The sequence below is a fragment of the Lolium perenne genome, chromosome 7, assembly GCF_019359855.2.
Source record: "Lolium perenne isolate Kyuss_39 chromosome 7, Kyuss_2.0, whole genome shotgun sequence".
In the NCBI taxonomy this organism is placed as follows: Eukaryota; Viridiplantae; Streptophyta; class Magnoliopsida; order Poales; family Poaceae; genus Lolium; species Lolium perenne.
Genome location: NC_067250.2, coordinates 30938792 through 30962201, shown reverse-complemented (window position 1 = coordinate 30962201; position 23410 = coordinate 30938792). Strand labels below are relative to the sequence as shown.

Here is a 23410-nt window from a genome sequence, read left to right as displayed (position 1 = left end):
GTCGCCGAGCGTAAGCATCGTCATATTCTTGAGACTACCCGTGCTCTCATGATTGCTTCCTCTATTCCGCCGCATTTCTGGGCTGAGGCTGTCGCTACATCGACTTACCTCATTAACATTCAGCCTTCTGCTGCCCTTCAAGGTGGCATTCCTCTCGAGCGTCTTTCTGGTCGCTCTCCAGATTACTCGACTCTTTGTTCCTTTGGGTGCGTCTGCTATGTTCTTCTCCCTCCCCGCGAACGCACCAAACTGACCGCTCAGTCTGTTGAGTGTGTTTTTCTCGGATATAGTGATGAGCATAAAGGCTATCGCTGTTGGGACCCTGTTGGTCGTCGGATGCGCATCTCTCGTGACGTCACGTTTGATGAGACGCGTCCCTTCTATCCTCGCCCCACCTCGGGTACTTACCAGGTGGATGATATCTCTTTTCTTCTTTTTTCGGATGCACCCCCTACTGTCCCTTCTCCTCCCCCTCCTAGTTCTGATGCGCTCCCTTCGACTTCAGCGTCATCCTCTCCTCCGTCCAGTTCCCCTAGTACTCCTCGTTCTCCGGCGTCGGATTCTTCCGATGTTGTTCCTTCTTCCTCTTCTTCTGATGAGTCGTCTTCCGCAAATGAGCTTCCCTCTTCACGGCCTGTTCGTCAGCATCGTGCTCCAGACCGTTACTCTCCTAGTCAGTATGGTCTCTCTGTCGCCTCCGAGCCGACTTCGTATCGGGATGCCGAGCGTCATCCTGAATGGCAGCTTGCCATGGCTGAGGAGATCACTGCGCTTGAGCGCACTGGCACCTGGGATCTTGTTTCTCCCCCTTCTGGTGTTCGTCCCATCACGTGTAAGTGGGTCTATAAAATTAAGACCCACTCTGATGGATCTCTTGAGCGCTATAAAGCGCGTCTTGTGGCTCGTGGCTTTCAGCAGGAGCACGGCCGTGACTATGATGAGACCTTTGCCCCTGTGGCTCATATGACCACTGTGCGTACTCTTCTTGCTGTTGCTTCTGTTCGACGCTGGTTTGTGTCCCAGCTTGATGTTCAGAACGCTTTTCTTAATGGCGAGTTGAGTGAGGAGGTTTACATGCAGCCTCCTCCTGGGTATTCTGTTCCCGATGGGATGGTTTGTCGTCTTCGACGTTCTCTCTATGGCCTGAAACAGGCCCCTCGTCCCTGGTTTGAGCGCTTTGCCTCTGTGGTGACTGCTGCTGGTTTCTCTCGTAGTTTTCATGATCCAGCACTTTTCGTTCACACTTCTCCTCGTGGACGCACTCTTCTTCTTCTCTATGTTGATGATATGATCATTACTGGTGATGATCCTGAGTATATTGCCTTTGTCAAGGCTCGTCTTCGTGATCAGTTTCTTATGACTGATCTTGGTCCTCTTCGCTACTTTCTTGGGATTGAGGTTTCTTCCACTTCTGATGGCTTTTCTATCTCTCAGGAAAAGTACATTCAGGATCTTCTTTCTCGTGCTGCTCTTGGGGATGAGCGTACGGTTGATACTCCTACGGAGCTTAATGTTAAGCTTCGTCCTACTGATGGTGATCCTCTTCCTGATCCTACCCGTTATCGCCATCTTGTTGGGAGTCTTGTTTATCTTGCTGTCACCCGTCCAGATATTTCTTATCCTGTTCATATTCTGAGTCAGTTTGTCTCAGCTCCCACCACTGTTCACTACAGTCATCTCCTCCGTGTTCTCCGTTATCTTCGTGGCACGATTACTCGTCGCCTCTTCTTTCCTAGTTCCAGCTCTCTCCAGCTCCAGTGCTACTCGGATGCTACGTGGGCGAGTGATCCTACGGATCGTCGTTCACTTTCTGCTTACTGTGTGTTTCTTGGTGGTTCGCTTGTTGCTTGGAAGACGAAGAAACAGGTAGCGGTTTCCCGTTCGAGTGTTGAGGCTGAGTTGCGGGCTATGGCTTTGTTGATTGCTGAGGTGACCTGGTTACGGTGGTTGCTTGCAGATTTTGGGGTCTCTGTTATGACACCCACTCCCATTTTGTCTGACAGTACAGGTGCTATCAGTATTGCACGTGATCCGGTCAAGCATGAGCTAACCAAGCATATTGGTGTTGATGCTTTTTATACACGTGCTCAGGTGCAGGATGAGGTTGTTGCAGTTCATTATGTGCCTTCAGATTTGCAGTTGGCGGATTTCTTTACAAAGGCACAAACTCGAGCGCAGCATGACTTCTTACTCTCCAAACTCAGTGTTGTGGACCCACCATGAGTTTGCGGGGGGGTGTTAGAGTATATATTTGTATATTGTAGTTTCCCCATATGTTAGGGGGCTTCCTGCATATTTGCGCCTGTACATGTACTATATATTGTGGCCTTTAGCCCCCTGGTAATACAAGCTGTCTATTCCTATCAGTCGCCTCCTTCCCTGCGCCCCAGGCCGACCACGGCTGGTAGTACCGGCCCAACCTGGCCGGTACTACCGGTCACACCATCCCCAACGGGCAGATTTTTAGGGCTGCCTATTTAAGGCTTTTTCCTCTCTCTCTTTGGCTGCTCCTTCTTCCTCCTCTCTCTCAAGCCTCTCTCTCCACCATTGTTGTTCATATTTTAGCTTGAGATCTTTCTCCCCATCCCATGATTCTTGCATCTATTTGAGAGAAAGATTGAGGAGATCTAGATCCACACTTTGACCAAACCAAATCATCTCTTTGTTAGTAAATCTTTGGGATCTAGATCTTGGAGAATTTTGTGTTCTCCTCTTTGTTCTTCCTCTCTTATTCCCCCAATAGCTTTAGTAGCTTTGTTGAAATTTGAGAGTGAAGTATTGGGCATCTTTGTGGTGTTCTTTTCATTGCATTTGGTGCGTCGATTTGACTTCTCCGCGGTGATACATGGAGGTGAAAGTTCGTGAGATATTCACTTCGGGAGTTTGTTCCCGGAGCTTGTTCCTCTTGGTTCTTTGGACTCTAGACGGCTTAGTGGTCTTTGTGGTCTTTGTGGTATTCTTGGGGACTCCAATTAAGTTGCGTAGATTCTTCAAGGGCAAGGCCTTTGTGGCAATTTATTGGGAGCCTCCAATTAAGTTGTGGAGATAGCCCCAAGCTTTATGCGGGTTCGGTGACCACCCTAAGGTTCCATAGTGGATCGAGGACATCCCTTTTGGTGAGAATTCTCGAGGAGAATACGGTGGCCCTCGTGCATTTGGAGTGACTTGTCCTCCACACCGCTCCAACGGAGAGTAGCACTCGCAAGAGTGTGAACTTCGGGATACATCTTTGTCTCCGCGTCACTTCGGTTATTCCTATACCTGAGCTCTTCACTTATGCACTTTACTTTGTGATAGCCTTCGTGCTTGAAGTTATATATCTTGCTATCACATAGTTACTTGAATTGCTTAGCATAAGTCATTGGTGCACATAGGTGAACCCTAGTTATATAGGTTTTGTGCTTGACAAATTAAACGCTAATTTTATTCCGCATTTGTCAAGCCATATTCGTAAAAGTTTTAAACCCATTCACCCCCCTCTAGGCGGCATCCGTGTCATTTCACCACCCATCCGTCCTTCTCATCATCGTTGACATCTCCATTGGGAGGCTCCACGAGGTATCCTGCGAGGCTTCAACCTCAAGGATCAAGCAACTGGTAACGCAGTACAAGGTCGTGTGCAGGACCTCAAGACCTTCTCCAAGGATCTGAGCGGCAAGTTGCAACTTCGATATGCGCAAGCCCATCTATGGCTCCCATCTGCGCAAGCTCCTGCAGATAGTGAGGGATCTCCAGGCCTTCCCGTTCTAGCAGCAACATCCGTATCACTCTGGGATCACCATCAATGAGTTGCCAATTTCGGATCAGACCCCTGCGGCGTCACAAGGATCACCCAGGCTTGGAGACGACAAGCCTCTAGAAGGGATGCACATGCTATTGATGGAGGACCAGGGTGCTAAATGCCATTCAGAAGAAGATGCTGACCACTCTAGGCGCATCACATGAGATAGCAGGGGGTGGGTTCAAGGTTGGGGCCATGTTCAGAAGTGCTATAGATAGTGCAAGTGTTTATTTTTCTTTTTTGGTTTCTGGTTGAGGTTGCTACATTGTGCGTTCCGCACATGCACAAATCAGGTCATGTGGTTGGAAGGTGTGCACTCGTTTTAAGTCATTGACACACGAAGTGTTGGTGTGTCAGTGGATCATGATATTTAAATATAAGGTTTTGCAGCCCAACTTTTAATAAATTAAGCCACACACAACATTAGTACAATATGCTGAGCACACTTATAAAAACGGAAACATACATACAAACAACATAACATCCCATCTAGGGCTGGCGCAGGGGAGGGGGGGGGGGAGTTTTCTTCCCCCCAAGTCTTCCGCCTTTTTAGGGTTTTCTCTAAACCCTAGAGGGTTTGTCCGGCCTGGGCCTTGAGGGATGGTGCGCTGATGTCTACGCATGCTTCTATTTTTGTAGACTGTGTTGGGCCTCCAAGTGCAGAGGTTTGTAGAACAACAACAAGATTTCCTTAAGTGGATCACCCAAGGTTTATCGAATTCAGGGAGGTAGAGTTCAAATATATCCCTCTCAAGCAACCCTACAATTACGATACAAGAAGTCTCTTGTGTCCCCAACACACACAATACACTTGTCGGGTGTATAGGTGCACTAGTTCGGCGAAGAGATAGTAAAATGCAAGTGATATGGATGAATATGAGTGGTAATAACAATCTGAAATAAATATGGCAGCAAGTAAACATGCAGTATAACAGTAAATAAACGGTGATTTGATGTTTGGAAACAAGGCCTAGGGATCATACTTTCACTAGTGGTCACTCTCAACAATGATATCATAAAGGAATATAAATATAAGCACTTCATTATGCTACTATGAACTACTCTCCGGTTGGATAACGAACACTAATTCACCGCGTAGGGCTGCAAAAGCAAATCTTAAAGATGTATTCCCAAGTACTAATGAACACCCACGCTGTCACTTTGAGCATTCATAGGAGTACTAACACACCAAAATTTCATAGAGACATCCAACTCAAATCATAATTTAGTGAACAAGTATTCTGTAAAATATAGCCTAAGAGACCCACACGGTGCACACACTGTCACCTTTACACACGTGAGACAAGGAGTCTCCAGAGATCACATAAGTAAAATCCACTTGAATAGCATAACGACATCTAGATTACAAAGCTCATGGTCACATAAAGATCACACCATGGGAGAGAGAGATAAACCACATAGCTACTGGTAGAGCCCTCCACCCCGACGGAGAAGTACTCCCTCCTTATCATGGGAGTCAGCAACAACGATGGCGATGGTGGTGGTGTCGATGGAGATGGCTCTGGGGGCAATTCCCCATCCCGGCAGTGTGCCGGAATAGAGACTTCTGTCCCCCGGATATTGTCTGCGATGGCGGCGGAGCTATGGAACTTTTCGTGGATGGAGGCTCGGGTATTCAGGGTTTTCCCGAGATCGTGAATAAATAGGCAGAGGGGCGATGTTGGTGGAGGCTAGGGTGGCCCACACCACCCCTAGGCGCGGGCCAGGGCTAGGCCACGCGTAGGGCAGGTGTGACCGCCCTGCTGCCCCCTTCGACTCCCCTCTGGACTCTGTCTTCGTTACAGTAAAATATTGACTTCAGCTTTTGTTTCGTCCAATTCTATTTCCTTTACAAATTTTCTGAAATAAAAAACAGTAGAAAACATGAAACTGGCACTGTGGCATCTTGTTAATAGGTTAGTGCTGGAAAATGCATAAAAGTGAAACGAAGTATGAACAAAACATATATGAATTGGTGTAAAACAAGCATGGAGCATCAAAACTTATAGATACGTTTGAGACGTATCATGCGCCTGGGCCATTAGGGCTGGGCTGCTCCCCCTTGGCTCAGGTGGCCCCTGCCGGGGTCATGGGCCCACTGGTGGCCCCTCCGGAACCTTCTAGAAAACCCTCCGGTCAAACACCGGAAAATTCGCGAACTTTTCTGAATTCTGGAAAATGACTTTCCTTATATGGATCTTATTCTACGGACCATTCCGGACCTCGTGATGTCCTGGATCCCATCCGAGACTCCGAACAATATTCGGTCTCCATCTCATATCCATCTACTACACAACATCGAACCTTAAGTGTATCACCCTACGGTTCGCGAACTATGCGGACATGATCGAGACACCTCTCCAATCACTGAACAATAGCAGGACCTGGAGATCCATAATGGCTCCCACATATTAAACGATGACTTCGTAATCGAAAGAACCAGTTACATACGATACTGATTCCTTTTGTCGCGATACTTAACTTATCCGAGGTTCGATCATAGGTATCTCTATGCCTAATTCAACCTCATTACCAATAAGTACTCTTTAATCGTAAAGTGATACGTCATCCCTTGTGACCTAGTCACATGCTTGCAAGCTAATTGGATGACATTCCACCGAGAGAGACCAGAGTATATCTATCCGTCATCAGGATGGACAAATCCCACTCTTGATCCATGCGCTTCAACTTATAATTTTATAATACTTAAGCCAGAGGTGACAAGAGCCTAATGGTCCAACCACTGTCCTTATAGCCGCAAGCAACAATAGTTATTAAGTAAATGAATACAGACCAAATCCTTAAGCTAGATAATTGTGCTATGATCCCGAATGAATCACTAAACATGTACCGTTACTTTCCCCTTTCTATCACTGAGGTTTCGCGGTCGCACGCCGTTTTCCACTCATCCCAGGTAAAGAGACAAGGATACAAGATTGCAAAATTCCTATTCAATCCTTACACATAACATAAGACTAGATGCACATAAACGTTGCGCGGATTCACGCCATCCCGCAGCCCGTGAGGACTACTCACACATAATATCAAGATCAAATACAAAACTAGAAATCATTGTGCAAAATACGTAGATTGAAATCACAATATTCATGGTCGTCAATTCCCAAGGAGATCTCTATTACAATGGTGATGGCTATCTCTATGGAGGAGATTGGGAGATGGGATGGATGAACTATGGTGATGGATCTCCTTCGATGTGGTGCAGATAGATCTGGTGGATGACGACTCTGTTTGGCGATGAATGGCTCTCTTTTCAGCGTTGGTCCCTTCACGACTTTTATAGGGTTTGACCTCGGGAACGCAACGGCGGATGGTACGGGCGCACGGTATGGGTGGGGCTTGCCCGTACCGATGCCTGTTAAAGCTCCTGGAACCGCCTTTCCAAGCGTAGTCAACTTTTCCATGCTCATGACGCGACATTCTTCAGTAATTGTTGGTCCATTTGTCATTATGACGCGATTTCCTGCACAACATCCAAAAATAGAAGAGATTGCACATCTTTGCATTGATTAGGCATTAGTAGCACCTTGAGAGGTAAACTTAGTCAATTTCTTGACTTAGCTAAGGGTTTAAACGCGATAAAATATGGCGTATTTCACAACCATCACTCATGGTGTCCACCCGTACCAATTTCAGAATGGTCTCAATGTGCTTAGAAAAACATAAGGAAAACAAGGAAGAAAACTAGAGCATTAATATAGGGAATTAGCTTATCATGACATTTTAAACTAAACTAACAAGTGACACCTAACTTTGTGGAATGTCAGGTGGGGAAATTTCATCCTTATGCTCATGATAACCCCCAAGTGCAGGGAATCACCGCAGTACAATTCAATAAGTATTTGAGTGTCGAACCCACGAGGAGTTGAAGGTAAACTATTTATTCTTTAGAGCCATATAACCCATTTATATGACGTTCTATGTAAAGCTAGGAAATATGGTGTGTGGGTGTGTGAAGTGATTTTTACTATAAACTATAAGTGCTGAAAATAAAATGCAACAAGTAAAACTAATGCAAGTTAAGTGATGTGAAGTCTACAAGATGAAGTAACTCAAGGGAGTAAGTTTCTTCGCAAACTGCTATTTCATTTGTGTGGTTGTCACAATTAGTGAAGCTTAGTATAGTATTTTCTAGTGTTTCTTCTAGAGAGAAGTCATAGATAGGTGCAACCATTGATATGAGCAATTGCACCACTAGTGATTGTTCCCAAGGCCTATTAAGAACAAACAAGATAATTGTTAAGACATAAAGTCCAACCACCACCGTAAGTTTAAAGGTCCCTATAGTTACCCCCGTTGATTAACCATGAATTAATAAAACATGAATCTAAGAATTGCGACATGGTTTCTGTCAAGCTTCAGCTGCCCCTCCTTCTATTATCATGCAACAGTAACAACCTCATGTGTTCCCCAACATATGTGTGCACTCATATATTAGTACAAGAGATCATCATAGAAGATAATAAATACTTATATGCAAACATCAATAAATTATCTCAGAATTGCCAATAACAAGTCACTACTCAAACAAAGACATAGAAACACAATAGATCATGGAAAAATGATAGATTGCAATACACATCATGTTTGCCAAGAGATTAAAAAGGGGTAAATGAAGATGGTGCTTAGGATTTTGATGAGGAGGTGCAGCTCGTTGAGGAGATGGTGATGAAAATCCCCGTGGCGGAGGCCACGGGAGGCAGCGACGCCTGGAGGGGCGGTGGCTGCCCTTTCGGGAAGCGGCCCCTTGACCCTTCTTCTTCCTTGGAATTGGTGCTGGTGTGCAGGAGGTTCTACCCCTCCTTGGCAGCTGCCAAGGGAGGGAAATTTCATGGCTATGGATGGATGCCGCTAAAAGTAGGGTTTCCTCTCAATATATAGAAGTGGAGGTGAAATCTTGGTCATATGTGGACACCCCTTTGATCCAAGGGCTATTGGACACCTCCATAACCTTCCTACAACCCCCCTGTTTCCTTTATGAGTCAATCAAGTCTTGCCTTGGCCGAAATCCCAAAAAATGGAACGAGTTTGAGTCAATCACGTCACATATTTTCGGGCCCCGAAACTAACTATGTACCCTTCAGTAATATGGCGACCACGGAGGCATCCGAACTCCGATTGGGATGACTTTTATGTCTAAAAGCAAGCGCATAAAATTCACCACAACTTTATCAATTGCCACTTTTCATTTGACGCTGTCTTCGGAGCCTACCGTGGTCATCTTGGAAAAAAGTACTGCAGGGACACATTTCACTAAACTCCATATTTCGCCATTTTCCTTCCATATTTTCTTATTTCCTACACACCAAAGTATAAAACAAGAACTTGTGCACTTTTTCAAATATTATAAAGTTGCAATATAATAATTTTTTTTACAATAAACTACAAAGTTCATGTATGCATTTTATATATATCAGCTTACCCCATATATTCTTTTTTGTACTCGATAGACAACCCTCTGCAAGACTACCGAAGTTTTTTGCATATAAAATATGATAAAAATTTGGGCAGGGGCGGGGGTTAGAGTTCAGCAACTCGAAATAGTACATGGGTGCCGTGCAAAAAGCTCAGGGGGCTTTGTCCCGATGGCTACGTGTGTCCTCACAGGCTGACCATTGGATTGCATAATGCTTTGGTGAGACGTGGATTCAAAAAATTGCTGAAACATTCGAGAATTCTTATCTACTCTGTTATTTTTTAGCTATACTTCAGAAGTATACATTTTTTCCTTGTCACTCTTCAACTATAACACACTATAAGAAACATGTTGATCCATAGTAATTTTTCCGAGACACTCTCAAGAAACATCACATATGGCACAAATGGATCTGCTTCAGGCCCATCAACCCATATAAGCGGATGAAGATCCCATGCGACATCTTTACTCCCATCCGTAGAGAAATTGGTATGGCCCATCAAACATAGCAGTCCGTGTCGCTTTCTTCCCTCTAAATGTTAGTTGTGTGAGGCCTGCCAAAAGAGATCACCCTCGATTCCCTTCTTATATAAACTAACCCTAGTAGCGCCTCTCGTCTTCCTCCCAGCCGCCGCCACCAATCCCAGATCTAGATCACCTTCCACCCATGCCTCCTTCCATCCAATGATGCTACCCACAAATTTCCCTCCATAATATCCAAATCCGATCCCAAATCCAAACACACTAGCTGCCTTTCCCTATGCGGCCGAATCGGCCGGATCGCCATCGAAGAAGAGAAGGGGAGCCACCTTGTGGATGCAGTCTTACCCATCGTTATGATGCCCTCCGTGTTTGTGCGACGCGTAATATGATACCATGTTATAGCATCTGTACTTACCCAAAATTAGATACTAGGAATTCATTGTGCCAAAACACAAGGTATTTAACAAGCAATTCTCTTTGCAGCTCATATTTTCATATTCTATGTTTAGCATTTTTTGATGTAATTCTTTAGAGATTTCTGACATACAAATTCCCGCATCAACTTGTGGGATATCAACTGGTTGAATTAATTTGGTCGTACAGGTTACCATCTTATTTTGGATGCATTCATAATTATCAACGATGTATGAAGGGCCGCATTTCTCCTATGAAGAAAAAACATACCCTAATATTGGCCGACTTCTCCGTTGACCCACATCGTTGCTCCTTACTCTGCTTTTACCCTCCTCCTCAACCCGATGATTTACAATTTTTTTTTGAAACTTCATGGTTTACAAATTTATATCTGTCTAGTTCTTTGTCTTGCCATCTAAGAAATTTGTAACAATTGTGTGATGTGTGTTTCTGGACTTTTTCTATGTTCAACTATTTTTCATCTCCAGGTTTGGCTTGGGGCGGGCTGAGTACAAGTATTTTCCCCCAATCATGGGTAAGATTGTACTCGAGGTCGCTATTGCTGGAACCAAATTTATGTGTTCAGTGATGTTTTCTTTCTTCGTGTTGTATAAGTATTGGATGTATAAAGTGGTATCCAAAACATTTTTGTTTGTAATATACTACTCTATGGCGGTAATTTTTTTATACTTTTTTATTATCTCATCTCCATTGCAGAAGGAGAACAATTAATGCTCTTCTTATTGTCCCATATAGCAGGTGCCTCCACTAGGTAAATTAAGCTTCTTCGCACATTAATGGGTTGCTCTTTTGAAGTTTTTTTTTGTGTGAGTTTCTTTTTCCTGACCAAACCATAATTCCTGGGTCCGTCACTGCATATATATATATAAATGTTATGTATTACCTGCTACTTTATTTAGTTGATATACTTTGTACTTTGTAATTTTGCTAATGTAATCTATCACTACATATTTTTCACGCCATAAAAGGTGAAGTTACATAAATAACTTGTTTGCAATGTTAGGGCCAAAGGAGTAAAAATTTACACATTTATTCGTTCTTGTTAATATGAAAAATGTGCATGATTACATCAATTTTTTTTATATAGGTAAAGAATTAAATTTTAGTTTCTAAATATATTAACGTTGAAGGTAGTTGAAATAGATGGCCCTACAAAAAAAATAGGTGCCCACATATAACCGGTAGTCACAACATATCTTTAGTGTTTTGTCTATTTTGTGGCTCACATTTACTATTTATCTTGGTTATTTGTGTATTTGGATATAGAAGCGATAAGTTCTTCTGTCAAACATATCCTGATTTATCATCCATTTTTGTAACATATGTGTTTGCACATGTAGATATACTCAACACGATACTAGGCATGAGCAAGGTGGAGTCCGGAAAGTTGTAGTTGGAGGAGGTACAATTCAACACGACATACGGTGCTTGAGGAGTCCACGGATTTGGCAAACATCGTCGGCATGAACATATATGTCGAGGTGGTCTGCGACCCTATGACTTTTCTGTTTTCCAATGCGATGTCGTCGTCGGTAACTACAAGAGGTTCAAGAAAATTCTCGACAACTTGCTCATCAACGCCATCAACTTCATGATCAAGGCCATGTTGTGCTCCGGGCATGAGCCAACCTCCCCATCCCTAGGACTCGCCATGATAAGCACCCCCTTGAGGTTCTCAAACACCTACTACCTCTTCTCCTTTGGGATCCCAACACCTGTATCGGCCACCTTAAAATAAAATTTAACTAAGTTGGGATCATTCTTAAGTGTCATGCAAGGGAGGAGGAAGCCGCGCAAAATACTCGCATGCCACTTTAGAATGATCCCAACTCGGTTGAGTTTACTTCATGGTTGTTGATACTGGTGTAGGATACCCACGGAGAAGAGGGAATTGGTGTTTGAGAACTATATTCAGGTGAAGGAAGGGCATGGAGGCACAAGTGCCGCTACTGTGGAAAGCTCGGGCACTAAGCCCGGGACTATCGCAAGAAGAAGCGAGAAGAAGCCCACCTAGCCAAGGATGGCGACGACAACGAGCCAGCTGCGCCACCAGCTGCGCTCCTCATGGCGCAGCTCTATCCCATCAACTACGAGCCTGAGCGAGTCGGCGACCAAGTGTTCCTCAACAAGGAGCACGCCAAGGTGCGCCTGGACGACGAGCCCGAGCCCACCGACGTGCCACTCCCTCCAGTCTCAAAGGTATTATCTTGGGATTTGTGCAGCCAAATTTAGAACTTTACCTACCAATATCTGATGTCTCCATAAATACTATACTGAAATCTATTTTCATAATAGCGTACGGTTTATACAATGTAGTACATATAGTCGCAGTTGTGTCCAGAAACCACTTCAATGTCCAAAAACAGCAACCTTCAATAATTCTGGCACATATCTTGTTGAATTATGCTTGCTGGGAGCATGTTTAATTCCAAACTGCGCATGTTTGGTGCTCTTAATCCTTATCCTTGTAGTTGTCACTTGATATGTGGTAACTCCTTGAGTTTCCTCACCTCTTTCAGGTGGGGATGTTCCCATGTCTAGTTTGTCTTACAGTTATATTGTTGTTGTACTTAATTTTAGGCTGTATTACAAGGCACTTCTTTTAATCACGAAAGATCCAATATAAAGGTTACTCGTTGCAAATTTACATTTATTTGTTTGATATATTCCGTGAGTTATGCTGTTGCTTATTCATTAATCGTGTCCCTCTTTCCAGCTGCCAAAGAAGTGGCTTCTGATGGCACAGCTGATCAGGCACTGTTTCCCCATCTTTACAACAAGGTACCAAACGAACCAATATTTCATGAGCAAATGACCTAACATGTTGCTAAGTTCCCCCCTTTTTATTTTTGCCTTCTCAGGTGCAATTTCCTTTGCTGACCGCTGTCTTTTGTCTTTGCAGATGTGTGGTGTGCTTGAAGACAGCGGTGCACGTGCACTCAATTCGTTTTGTGGTGACAAAGCAGCTTCTTCAAGTCTAGTCAACAGCCTCCATCAGCTTGAAAAAGTTTGTGAGGGTGTTGATAGGATCTTGAGAGTCCAAGAGAACGGCACCACCTCCAAAGAGGAAGTGGTTGATGCCAGTGTCGAAGAAGCCACACCTTCAGAAGATGCTGTCACGGAGGCAGTGAATGGCGACCTGCCTTCGACTGTCAAGCCGGAGGACAAAATGGATGTGGAAGGTTGATGTTTGGGATGAAAACTATATGAGAACCCCTTTGTTTTAGTTGCTAAACAACAGGCTCTAGTTTACATCGTTGTAACTCTTAAGCTAGGCACCTAGGTCTAATGACCTCCAGACCGATCTCTAAGTTATCAATTTTTCCTTAGCTCCTGTCATTTAGGCTTGTATTATATTTGCAAGCTCGCTGCTTATTGTTTTACTGTTCCTCCACACCGGAGGTCAGAGTGTGACGGTGATGGATGGGCAATAGATATCTGTTTGGTGATGAACAACCAAACATGCCCTCTGTGGACGAAAAGGAATTACCGATTTGAGGAGGAGCGGAATGCAAAGATGACAAACTTTATTCATGCTGTTCAGATTATAGGATTGATGCAAAAAACAGATTCATTTTCGTCACATGTAAGAATTGATGCAAATGCAAAGCTACATGCAAATGATTGGATTTGTTATTTAGCAAATGGTGACATTTCAGTTCTGTGTTGTTGCTTTCTGCTAAAAATAAAATGTAAACACTCTGGAAATCTCGCCGGAAGCTGAGATGGGGAAGCAATAGCGGGAAGACGTGAAAGGAGACACTCAATCAACCTCGATTAGTCCAGCATTCATGTCGAGTCTCGACAGCTGTCCCCTGTATCTTTTCTGACACTAGTATCATCCTTGAATTCGCAAATCTCTTCATCCCGAGTAAATTACATAAATCTACCATATTTTGGGTAACAGTCACTGCTTGGTACCAACACTGGTAATTTTTTCACAAATACCACTTATGGTGCATGTTGCAACAGATTGCACAAAAATTTGATTGATCACCTTCTAAGAGTAGGCTGATAGGTCAGACCCACATGTAAGTGATGACTAGGCAGTACACTTGGATATTATGCGCACTGACAGTGGATCCTGCTTGTTAGGTCTATCTTCTTCCCCAACTCGGTCATCCCTTGCACCTACCTATGGCCGCCGCAACTCTCTCCAGCGACCCTACTGTTGCCACCTGTTTGCTTGGTGAAGAAATCGAGTGTGCCTCCCGTGGCCTGGTACGTTTTTTTCGATAAAGGATGCTTTATTATTTTAATAAGCAATTACATCCAGCCTCTGCATAACCAGGATGCACACAGCCGTTTTGTTGTCTCAAGCCCAAAAGGATAAATAATAAAAACTAGGCGAGATACATATCGGAACGATGAATCATATAACGCCTAAAGTGTAGGTGGGGCATCTATCCGTAGACTATGCTGCCACCCATGTAGGGAAAAAGTATCCCTCGCCGTAGCCTCCAACCGTGTACAGACCTCCGTAAATAGCTATCGGTTCTCCACTCGCTGTAGAGGTAACCATGAACGGAGAATACATGTACATCTGTAGATGACCTGCAACAAAGAACAATTTTTGTCATTAAAGATCTTGTCATTTCTACATAGCCAAAGGCCTGGTACGTGCAGTGCCATCGCCTGCTAGAGCATGGACCAGGGTCCAGGGGCTCGGACAAGATCTGTGGGCGGTTGCCCTGGACCGACGCGAGCATGGCGCGGCCAAACAAATCCGCATCAAGGGCCGCCATGCTGGGGGACCTGGAGACAAGACATCTGCCGGTCGCCGGCCTCAGATTTGGATCGCCCCGGGCCATCACCTCTTGGGGAACCGGGCGAGCGCGAGCGGTGTGTAGCCGTGTAGTTCTTCATGGAGAGGGGTGGCGGGGAGCGCGCCTGGCGATGACTAGCGGCCGGGAGGAGGATTGTGGCCAGAGCTTAGATGAGCAGTCTTTGAGTTGGACGGGCACGCGCGAGCTTTGCGGCCTGAAGGCATCTCCGCAGCGATCCATCCCGCGCCCGAGCGTTCCGATGCGTTGAACCAGACAAATCCGCGGTCCAACGCGGCCGGATGGCCGCGGTGTCCGGGACGACCAAAACCCGGCCTAAATCTGGACCAGGTTTGCATGGCCGCGGATGCCACGCGGCGTCCTCGCGTGTCGGCCTGGTCCACGTGGTTAGCCCACCCGTCGGTGCCCCAGTCCTATTAAATGTGGACTGGGGAGGGGGACTGTCCCTATCCAGTCCCCACTTTCCGCTACGGCCGCACGAGCTCGACCTTCCGCACCGTCATGGCCACGAAGCGAGAGTTTGAGCCGGCCACCAACGACCATGAGGCCGGCAGCAGCCGGCGAGCCACGCCGGCGGCGTTCGCCATGGGGCTGCCGGCTCCCATCCGCGATCGGATCTATGTCACCGTTGCGGTGACACACATGTTCTGGGAGGCCGGCGTCCCATGCCGTGGGGTGACGTGCACCTCCCCCACGACTGACACGTGAGCCCAGATCGGGTTCCGGCGCCGCTGATCCCGGGCTTCGACCGTGCCCGCATAGCGGAGATCCGGAGGCGCCGCGCGCAGCTGCCGGCGAACCTCAGGGAGGACCCCGCCTACGGCGACACAAGTCCCGTGCGAGGTGGAGCACGATGCGCACCGGCGCACTGCTTCACCACGGCGACGGCGAGGCCTCGCCCGTAGCCGTGCACGCCTGCTAGGCGGGCTGGCCGCCGCCCCGGCGGCGTCTACATCGACGAGCCCGCTGCGGCGTCAGCGCAAGCGCCACAGGCCTAGCCCCAGCCCCAGGAGGAGGACGACCCCGAGCTACAGGCCGCGCTGGCAGCGTCCCGCGAGCTCAGCGACCTCGAGGAGCTGGCCAAATGGCCGCACCTCGCCTCCGCGCTGCGCGCCTCCACGCTGGAGGAGATGGCCAGGAAGGCCTAGGAGGACACCGAGGCCGAGGCGTGGGCGTTCCTCGCCAGGCCGCGCTCCGAGAGGAGGCCACGCGCTAGGCCGCTCTCCGGCACGAGGCGGAGCTGCAGGCCGCTGCAGCGGAGCATCGGCAGAAGGAGGCCGCGCGGCTGGCACGCCTACGCAGGCTGGCGAGCCCTCCGGACCCGCATTCCGCCTGGGAAAGGGTGCAGTGGTCGTCCTGGCCGGAGTCCCCGGCGCCCTCCGGCGTGTCCAGCCGGAACAGCGCGTCGCCGCCGGGGGGCTTCGTCCTCATCTACGGCGACGAGTACTACTAGGAGTAGGGTGGTGCACCGGCGGCCACCGCGTCCCAAACCCTGGAATAGGGTTTCCTTTTTTTTAGTTTAAAGCCCATATAGCCTTTCTTTTGTGTAAGTTTAATGAACTATAGTTTAAATTTACTTTGTTTTTGTTTTTCTTTCTTTATTTTCTTTTTATTTTAACATTTACGATGCGTCTGCGTGTTGGGCGCTGTGTGCGACCCAAACGGACACGCGAAGGCGGGCAGCTGTCCGGATATCCGCGCGGCTATCCAAACGACACAAAACTGACAGCCCAATATAACCGTTTGGGTCACAACCGTTGGAGCTGTCGTGAGTACCAACAACTGTAGAGCTCTTCCTTGCACACAGTTTGGCGAGGAAATCAGTGTTGCGAATCAGAGGTGCGGCTGCCGCCGTAGGTCCTGAACGAGTTGGGGAAGAAGATACACCTAACAAGTAGGGTCCACTGCCAGTTCAAGATAATATCCACCTGAACGTCCTAGTCATCACTTACATGTAGGTCCAATCTGTCAGTTCTGCTGTTAAAACATGATCAACTAAAATTTTGTGCAATATGTTGCGACACATCTGAGAAGTGGTATTTATGTGAAAAAAATTACCAGTGTTGGTATCAAGTTTTGACTATTGCCCCAAATGTGGTAGCTTAATTTACTCCTTGGTTCCCAAGGATCTCAGGGAAAAAAAAAGATAAAAGGACGTGCGCGTGATCGGTAGTCTTCGCCCACAACTGGGTCGCAACAGGCGAGCATTAGGTTGGTGCCAACGTGGTCGATAGCGGGGGCGCTATCGCCCGTGGCGGGGCGGGAGGCGGGCGGGAGTGGGGCGGGACGGTAGCGGCAGGCGCTGGATGGGGCGCCCGGCGGTAGCGCCCGCTGCCGCCCGGCTACCGCCCGCGTTGGCGGCGTGAGCGAGGCGGGAGGGAGGCGAGAGGCGGGCGGCAGGCGCTGGCGACGCGGGCGAGAGTGGGGGCGATAGGAGGTAGGAGACGACCTGGTCGGTTTTTATTTTTATTTTATTTTCTTTCCTTCTTTTATTCTTTAAATCTCAGTTATTTTCTTTCCTTTTTTTACTCTTTCAGTTCAAAATACAAACACAAGTACACACTTGTCATATAGGCTATTTAGAAAAACAAGAAACATAATTTGTATTTTTATTAATTATTATGTAATCGGTAACATTTTTAGTTGAATAAAATAATTTTCTTGCATTATTTTGAATGTCTACAAAAATTCGAGTGAAATAATTTAATGTGAAAAAGAAATGGTGATGTGGAGGAGAGAGAAGTGAGAGATGTCACTATAGCCTGTGCGCGCATTGGCACCGTGGGGTGAGAGTGGGGTGAGAGTGAGGGAAAAAGCTGACGTGGCGGGGAAGAGTGAGGCGAGGCATTGGCACCAGCCTTAACGACGCTGCGACCAGCGAGACCGGTGGCTCCCGCCATGGAATTGGAAGCATCCGCCGAGCTCCAGGCTCGGCGACCGCCGTGGCGTCGCACGGTGGCCGTGCAGGCCGCGCTCTGCCTCGCGCTCTACGCGGCCTTCAGCCTCGGGGAGCCGCAGCTCCGGCCGCGGGGAGGCGACGCGCTGGGCAGCGGCGGGCGCGCCGGCGGCGGCGTATCCTTCATCACCGTCGCGGGTGGCGCGCGGCCACCCGCCGACCAGGCTCGCCTCCTGAGGCAGGTGCGTGCGTCTCCGTACAATTCTCCGCATTCGATCTCTTCCACCGCGTCGTTTCCGCGTCGCGTTCTTACGGGATCACTCAGTCAGGGCCCGCCGGATTGGTTGGTTGATCTTGACCCCAGCCACTAGTTAGTGTTCTTCGCTTGGTGGTTCGCTCCCGTTGCTTCCCGACGCGGCGCCGTGGATTCGCGAAAACTTGCTTCTCGCCTTTCTGTCATGGAAAACTGCTAGGGTTTGGTAATTTTGCCTGGATGCAGTTCGCACCAGCGGAGATTAATAAATTATCCGTCAGTTTATTCATCCTGATTCTGCCCAATCATGTGACTGTCTACGCATTTGCAGATCTAAGACTAGTATACACATGGTAGTCGATTGGCTGCATTGGACAATTGGACTTACCCTGTGATGACAGAACGTGCCACATGTCCGTCCCAGTGAGGCACATGTGCCCTCTTATAGCTAATAACCTTGCTCGTGACCGTGACTGCGGATTAGTCAATGCTCCAGTGTAGTTTTCACGATAAATAAACGGCGAATTAGTCTGGTTTTCAATTGGCCCTTTCTGGGCATTCTGTGCTTTATCTCAAACGAAGTGACACCGTTCTTTTTTCTCTAATATGGTTGGCGTGTCCTAGGAATGTCTAATGCTATGCTGTTGGTTGAGTATCACTTTTTTTTTTCCAGTCTTGAAAAATTTGTAGCAGATTCATAATATGAGCTTCACTTTTTCCTAATGAAACTACATTTGTATGAAGATGGAAAGCATTGCAAAGGTTTATGGAGTCAAGTTCGTGTTGGATGTTGCTCGATTTGGCGAGGACCCGCTTTGGCAAAATGTAAGTACTCTAATTGTGCTAATAATAATATCGTTTTCCAAACTGAAAAAAAAAACCTAAGTTATGTTTTTTTCGTCGTTCAGGGCTCCCTGTACTTCCAAGCTCTGAATATCCCCTGGTATACTAGTTGTTCCTACCTCATCACTCACTGGATTTGCACGGCGTAGTATAACTCATATGGTTTGCTCTCAATTATACGACATGTAAAACTGCCTCTACTTCAGGTATTCCACCACATCACATGGGCAGATAGTAGATAATTTCTTGAAGAAAGTGAAGATGCCATATGATCAAATTCTGGAAATTATTGGTCTTGACACAGGGCCTCTTCAGGTATTACCTTTTATTGGTGAACAGTTCTGAATTTATCCGGGAAGGGAGCCTATCTGACAAACAGCACATCACCAATAACGATTTAAAATAATTCCATCATTGCTCGAGGCCCCCTTTGCACTGATTATTTCAGCGGCACATTGAACAAGAAGCCAGCAACTCCTTCAATTTTTTCCTCCTTGTCTTCATTCAAGTTCAGGAATCTGTAAAATGAACATTTTTTAGTGCAATATGGTCGCAATTTAATTTTGCATATGATTGTTTTACATGGAGTCTTTGCTGGATATTGTGGAATATACTGAGTTTTTGCATTATTTTTGATTGATCTTGTCATTTGGTTAAAGGAACTTCTACATCATGGAAAAGTGAGCAATTCTAGCAGGGAACAAATTACATGGTTGGAACAAACACTAGCACTGAGCAGCAGTAACTGGTATAAAGATTCCACATGAACATGTATGCACACATGTTGGTATTAAGATCGTAATGCCTAATATTATTTTTAAGCCAGGAAAATAGTTGTTGGATATGATGCGTTAGTTGACTGCAATGAGGTACACACCACAAAAACAGTAAAATTATACGAGCCACTTCGGAATATTTTTCAAACATATGCAGTGGTAATTCCTTCTTTTCTGGGAAATGCCGTAATTTCTATTCTGTTTCTTGATGAAAACTCGACATCATATTGGTTATTCTTGGCTGCTTCTGTGTGCAGAATGCATATGTTAGCACAGGTGGTTCTTGTGGACAGTTCCATGAAGAGAATTCAATGTTGTATATTCAAAACCCCAGCCGTGGTGATCACAATAATTTAGATGGTTTCTTCTTGCACAGAGTCAGCCCTCTAGAGATGGTGAGTTTATGGTTATATTCTTACACTTGCTCCTCTTTCTCTGAATATCAGTTTGAAACACTAACATTGCTTGTAACTTTTTATTTTTTGTTTTGTTTTGTGAACTTATCAGGAATCCCTGTTGATTAACTTAGAAGGCGAGGTTGTTCAAAGATCTTTAGTACACCAGCAGGGAAGGGGAGCCATGTAAAGGCCCTCATTTCACTCTGTTTTCAGCGCATTGGTCGCTCAGTATTTATTTGTTTGTTTCAGTATGTTTTGCATTGCCAAAAGAAGGGTTCTGCCATTTTTTGTACTCCCATCCTCCCGAAGACATATAATATTTTCGTCCGTAATATGCATTGGTCGCTCAGTATTCATTTGTTTGTTTCAGTATGTTTTGCACAACTATTTGATTAGTAAATTGTCTTTGCCATTTGTCGACACTGTATTAGTTTCTCTCTCTCTCTCTCAAATGTCAACATGATACACTTAGGGGTGGAAACTGGTAGTTGATAATCCGGATTATTCGACATTTGTATTCGGAAACTTGAAAATGAATATGGAAATATCTGAATCCGGACAAACATGGAAATGGTTGTGGAAATGTCTGGATTTGTTTTGCATATACAAATACGAATGTGGTATATAATTTTGAAGTAAATGTGGATATGGAAATGGACATATCCGTATCTGAATAAAATTATGTTCGCCAATTTAGATATTCTAGCCTGATATACCAATCACCCAACCTAAAATAACTAGCAAAGTGGTTTTTTTGTGATTGAACTTGAAAGTATTATTGTATTGTATCAGTCAGTATATTTATCTTTTGATTGATCTATAGTTGACTCATTATAAGAGACGAGTCTATTACTCTTTATATTCGGATCCATGCGGAATTGAGAAAACATTTGATCCGCCCTATTCAACTAACGTATTCGCATCAATATTTGTTTTGAAAATATGAAAACGGATACAAGATTTAGTAGTTTCCACTATCCGACCTGCATCCACCACCCGTTTCCACCCCTAGATAGACTGGGTGTTTCTATGGTCTTTAGGATTTAGGATTTTGCGTGTCAGCACTGATTCACCAGTATTTTTGCAGCTAAACTGATTACTTGTATAGTACGTGATTTTTTTTTGAATCAGTCCCAAATGGATATATGCCACAAGGCTGGTGTCCGGTTCAGAATATCAGTTACAGCAAGCCGTGCAACGCAAGCTTTCATCTTCTATCCTTCACTAGTATCTTTGCTGCGAAATAGAATAGTTACATAGTTGTATAACAAACCGCATTTCCCCCCTCTCTCTTCTCACCCCTCCACAGTACCTTGAGAGTCCCTGAGATCTCGCCGGCTCCTCTCCCTCTCCCCTCCGGCGGCTCTGCCGGCCAGAGGCGTTGGGGGAGAGGAGGCCGGCCTTCTGTAAATAGTAGTCTAGGTTTTCGTCGTTTGGCAGGTTGCCGGTCTGGCGTCATGCCGTGTATCTGGAGGGTATGGTGGTCGGAGCTAGCGACCAGCTTGGACCGGCCAGTGGTGGAGTTCCTCCTCTCTATGCTGCTCCGGTGGTCGGAGGGAATAGCAGCGGAGGAGATCTCTTCTACACCTCCAACCAATAAGCTCGGTGGAGCTCGATCTCGATCCGATCTCGCCGGATCTGGCCGCCATGGTGGAGGCCAGAGCTCGGTGACGGCTAGATCTCGAGCTCCGGGGATCTTTGAAGCTTCTTCCGGCGAAGGATCTAAGCAACGGCTTCATGGCGCCGCTGCTCCAACTGGCCAAAGGGGCCCCTTCGCACCGCGGAGCTCCAGGCTCCTGCGGCTCTTATTCCTCCAGGCCAGTGAGCCAGTTTGGAGGATCTTCATCAACCTCACCACGGCGTTCATCGGTGACCTTGCCCCAAGTGGTGTAATCCCCGGCGGCATGGTCGACGGCTGCGGCATCGAGGTCAAGCACCGTCGGTGGAGGAGAGATCGCGTTCTGATTTTCTGCTCGAGGTCCTCTTAGCAAAAACCAAGGACTATGTTGTAATTTCAGTTTTTCTTCTGTTCCTTGATGTAATTTTATCCCACCGCTATAAATGAAGCTTCTAGGGCCTCCAGGCCCTACCCCTGTTCAAAAAAAAAAACATAGTTGTATAACATATACATGAAAAAATCTGAATCCGGTAACAAATGAATATGTGCCAGGAGTATTTCAGGTTCAAAATTTTAGTTACAGAGAAAGCAGCGCAAGGCAGATTTCGTCTTCTATCCTTCGAACAACTCTAGCAACTAATGCTCCAGCTCCGGTTGGTCGTCCACATATCGGCGGTAGGCCGGCACAACACTCTCCGACACGGTGCTCCGGAGGACGGACCAGAGCGCCGGGCTGGGCACCTACCACTTTGCATGCTGCACACGTTCTCCAACGCCGAGTAAAATGGGCTCTGCGGGTTCCTTCGCCGGAGAACGCTCAAGGCTCCCGGCTTACCGGAAAGGCGTGAGACGACAAGCGCCCATGAAACCTGAAGGTAACCTTTGAGGTAGCCATCCATGCGCTCCTCGCGGGCGAGGACCCAGCCGGGTGGCAGCTGAGGTCGGAGCGGACGGCGCGGCGCACCAAGGCGCTCGTGTTGTTGAGCAGGAAGATCTAGCTCAGCACCAGGGATGCCAGCACACCGGACTTCTCCTCGAGCACGGCCTCGTCAGGTGGGAGTGGCGTTGTTCTCTCCTCGTTGCCGTCACGGCCACCATCGAGGACGAAGTAGAGGGAGACGCGGTTGCCCATCAAGAAGTTGACACATGGGTGCACCTGCGACATCCTCCACGGGTACTGGGGCACACGTATGAACGCGTTGAGGTCGAGCACGCAGCACCGTGACGTGTCCAGCTGGCCGGCGAGCGCTGTGTCGGACGCGACTGAGATAGGGTGGCAGGGCGTCAATGAGAACGTCCTCGGGAAGGTTTCCAAGACAGGGGCGTGTTAGGTTTAATCTTAATCATGTAGCTTCATTAGTTTTTCAGTTCTGCATGTAGTAATTGTCGAACAGGTGAAGTTCCACTGCGAACACCTACGGCGAGATGCCAGCTCCGTGTGATGCGGGTGCTAGGTGTGATGCAGGTATGTCGTGTCTGTGAGAAGCGGCGTATAGAGCTTTTGAGCTAGCTGATCCGTTGAGCGATTTTCATGGAAGACTGAGTGAATTGGTCAGGTAGTTAGCAACATATGTCACCTAGCCTTGTGAGTGTGCCGCGTGTGTTAGAAGCGTCATGTGTTAGTGGCCAGAGTGGAGCCTGTGGATGAATTTGTGGTATGAGTGGTGTCACGGCTGCGTGTGTGCGCCTATTTAAAGGCTTGCAAAACA

General features: G+C 46.7%; 1 protein-coding gene, 1 long non-coding RNA gene and 1 pseudogene across 2 annotated transcripts; 2 read left to right on the top strand and 1 right to left on the bottom strand.

Moving 5' to 3' along the window:
* Nucleotides 1–23022, bottom strand: part of LOC139832980 (exocyst complex component EXO70B2-like) — a 30536-nt pseudogene extending 7514 nt beyond the window's left edge.
* On the top strand, nucleotides 12850–13667 carry LOC127319109 (uncharacterized). The gene is made up of 2 exons (XR_007862398.2): nucleotides 12850–12914; nucleotides 13036–13667. It is a non-coding gene; the product is annotated as an uncharacterized lncRNA (long non-coding RNA).
* LOC127319107 (uncharacterized) lies at nucleotides 17761–20513 on the top strand. The gene is made up of 8 exons (XM_051349316.2): nucleotides 17761–18055; nucleotides 18811–18891; nucleotides 18975–19009; nucleotides 19116–19224; nucleotides 19569–19657; nucleotides 19736–19844; nucleotides 19943–20080; nucleotides 20193–20513. The coding sequence occupies exons 1-8, from the start codon at nucleotides 17816–17818 to the stop codon at nucleotides 20268–20270; spliced, it is 879 nt and encodes a 292-aa protein (XP_051205276.1). The 5' UTR covers nucleotides 17761–17815; the 3' UTR covers nucleotides 20271–20513.
* Nucleotides 23023–23410: the final 388 nt, after the last annotated feature.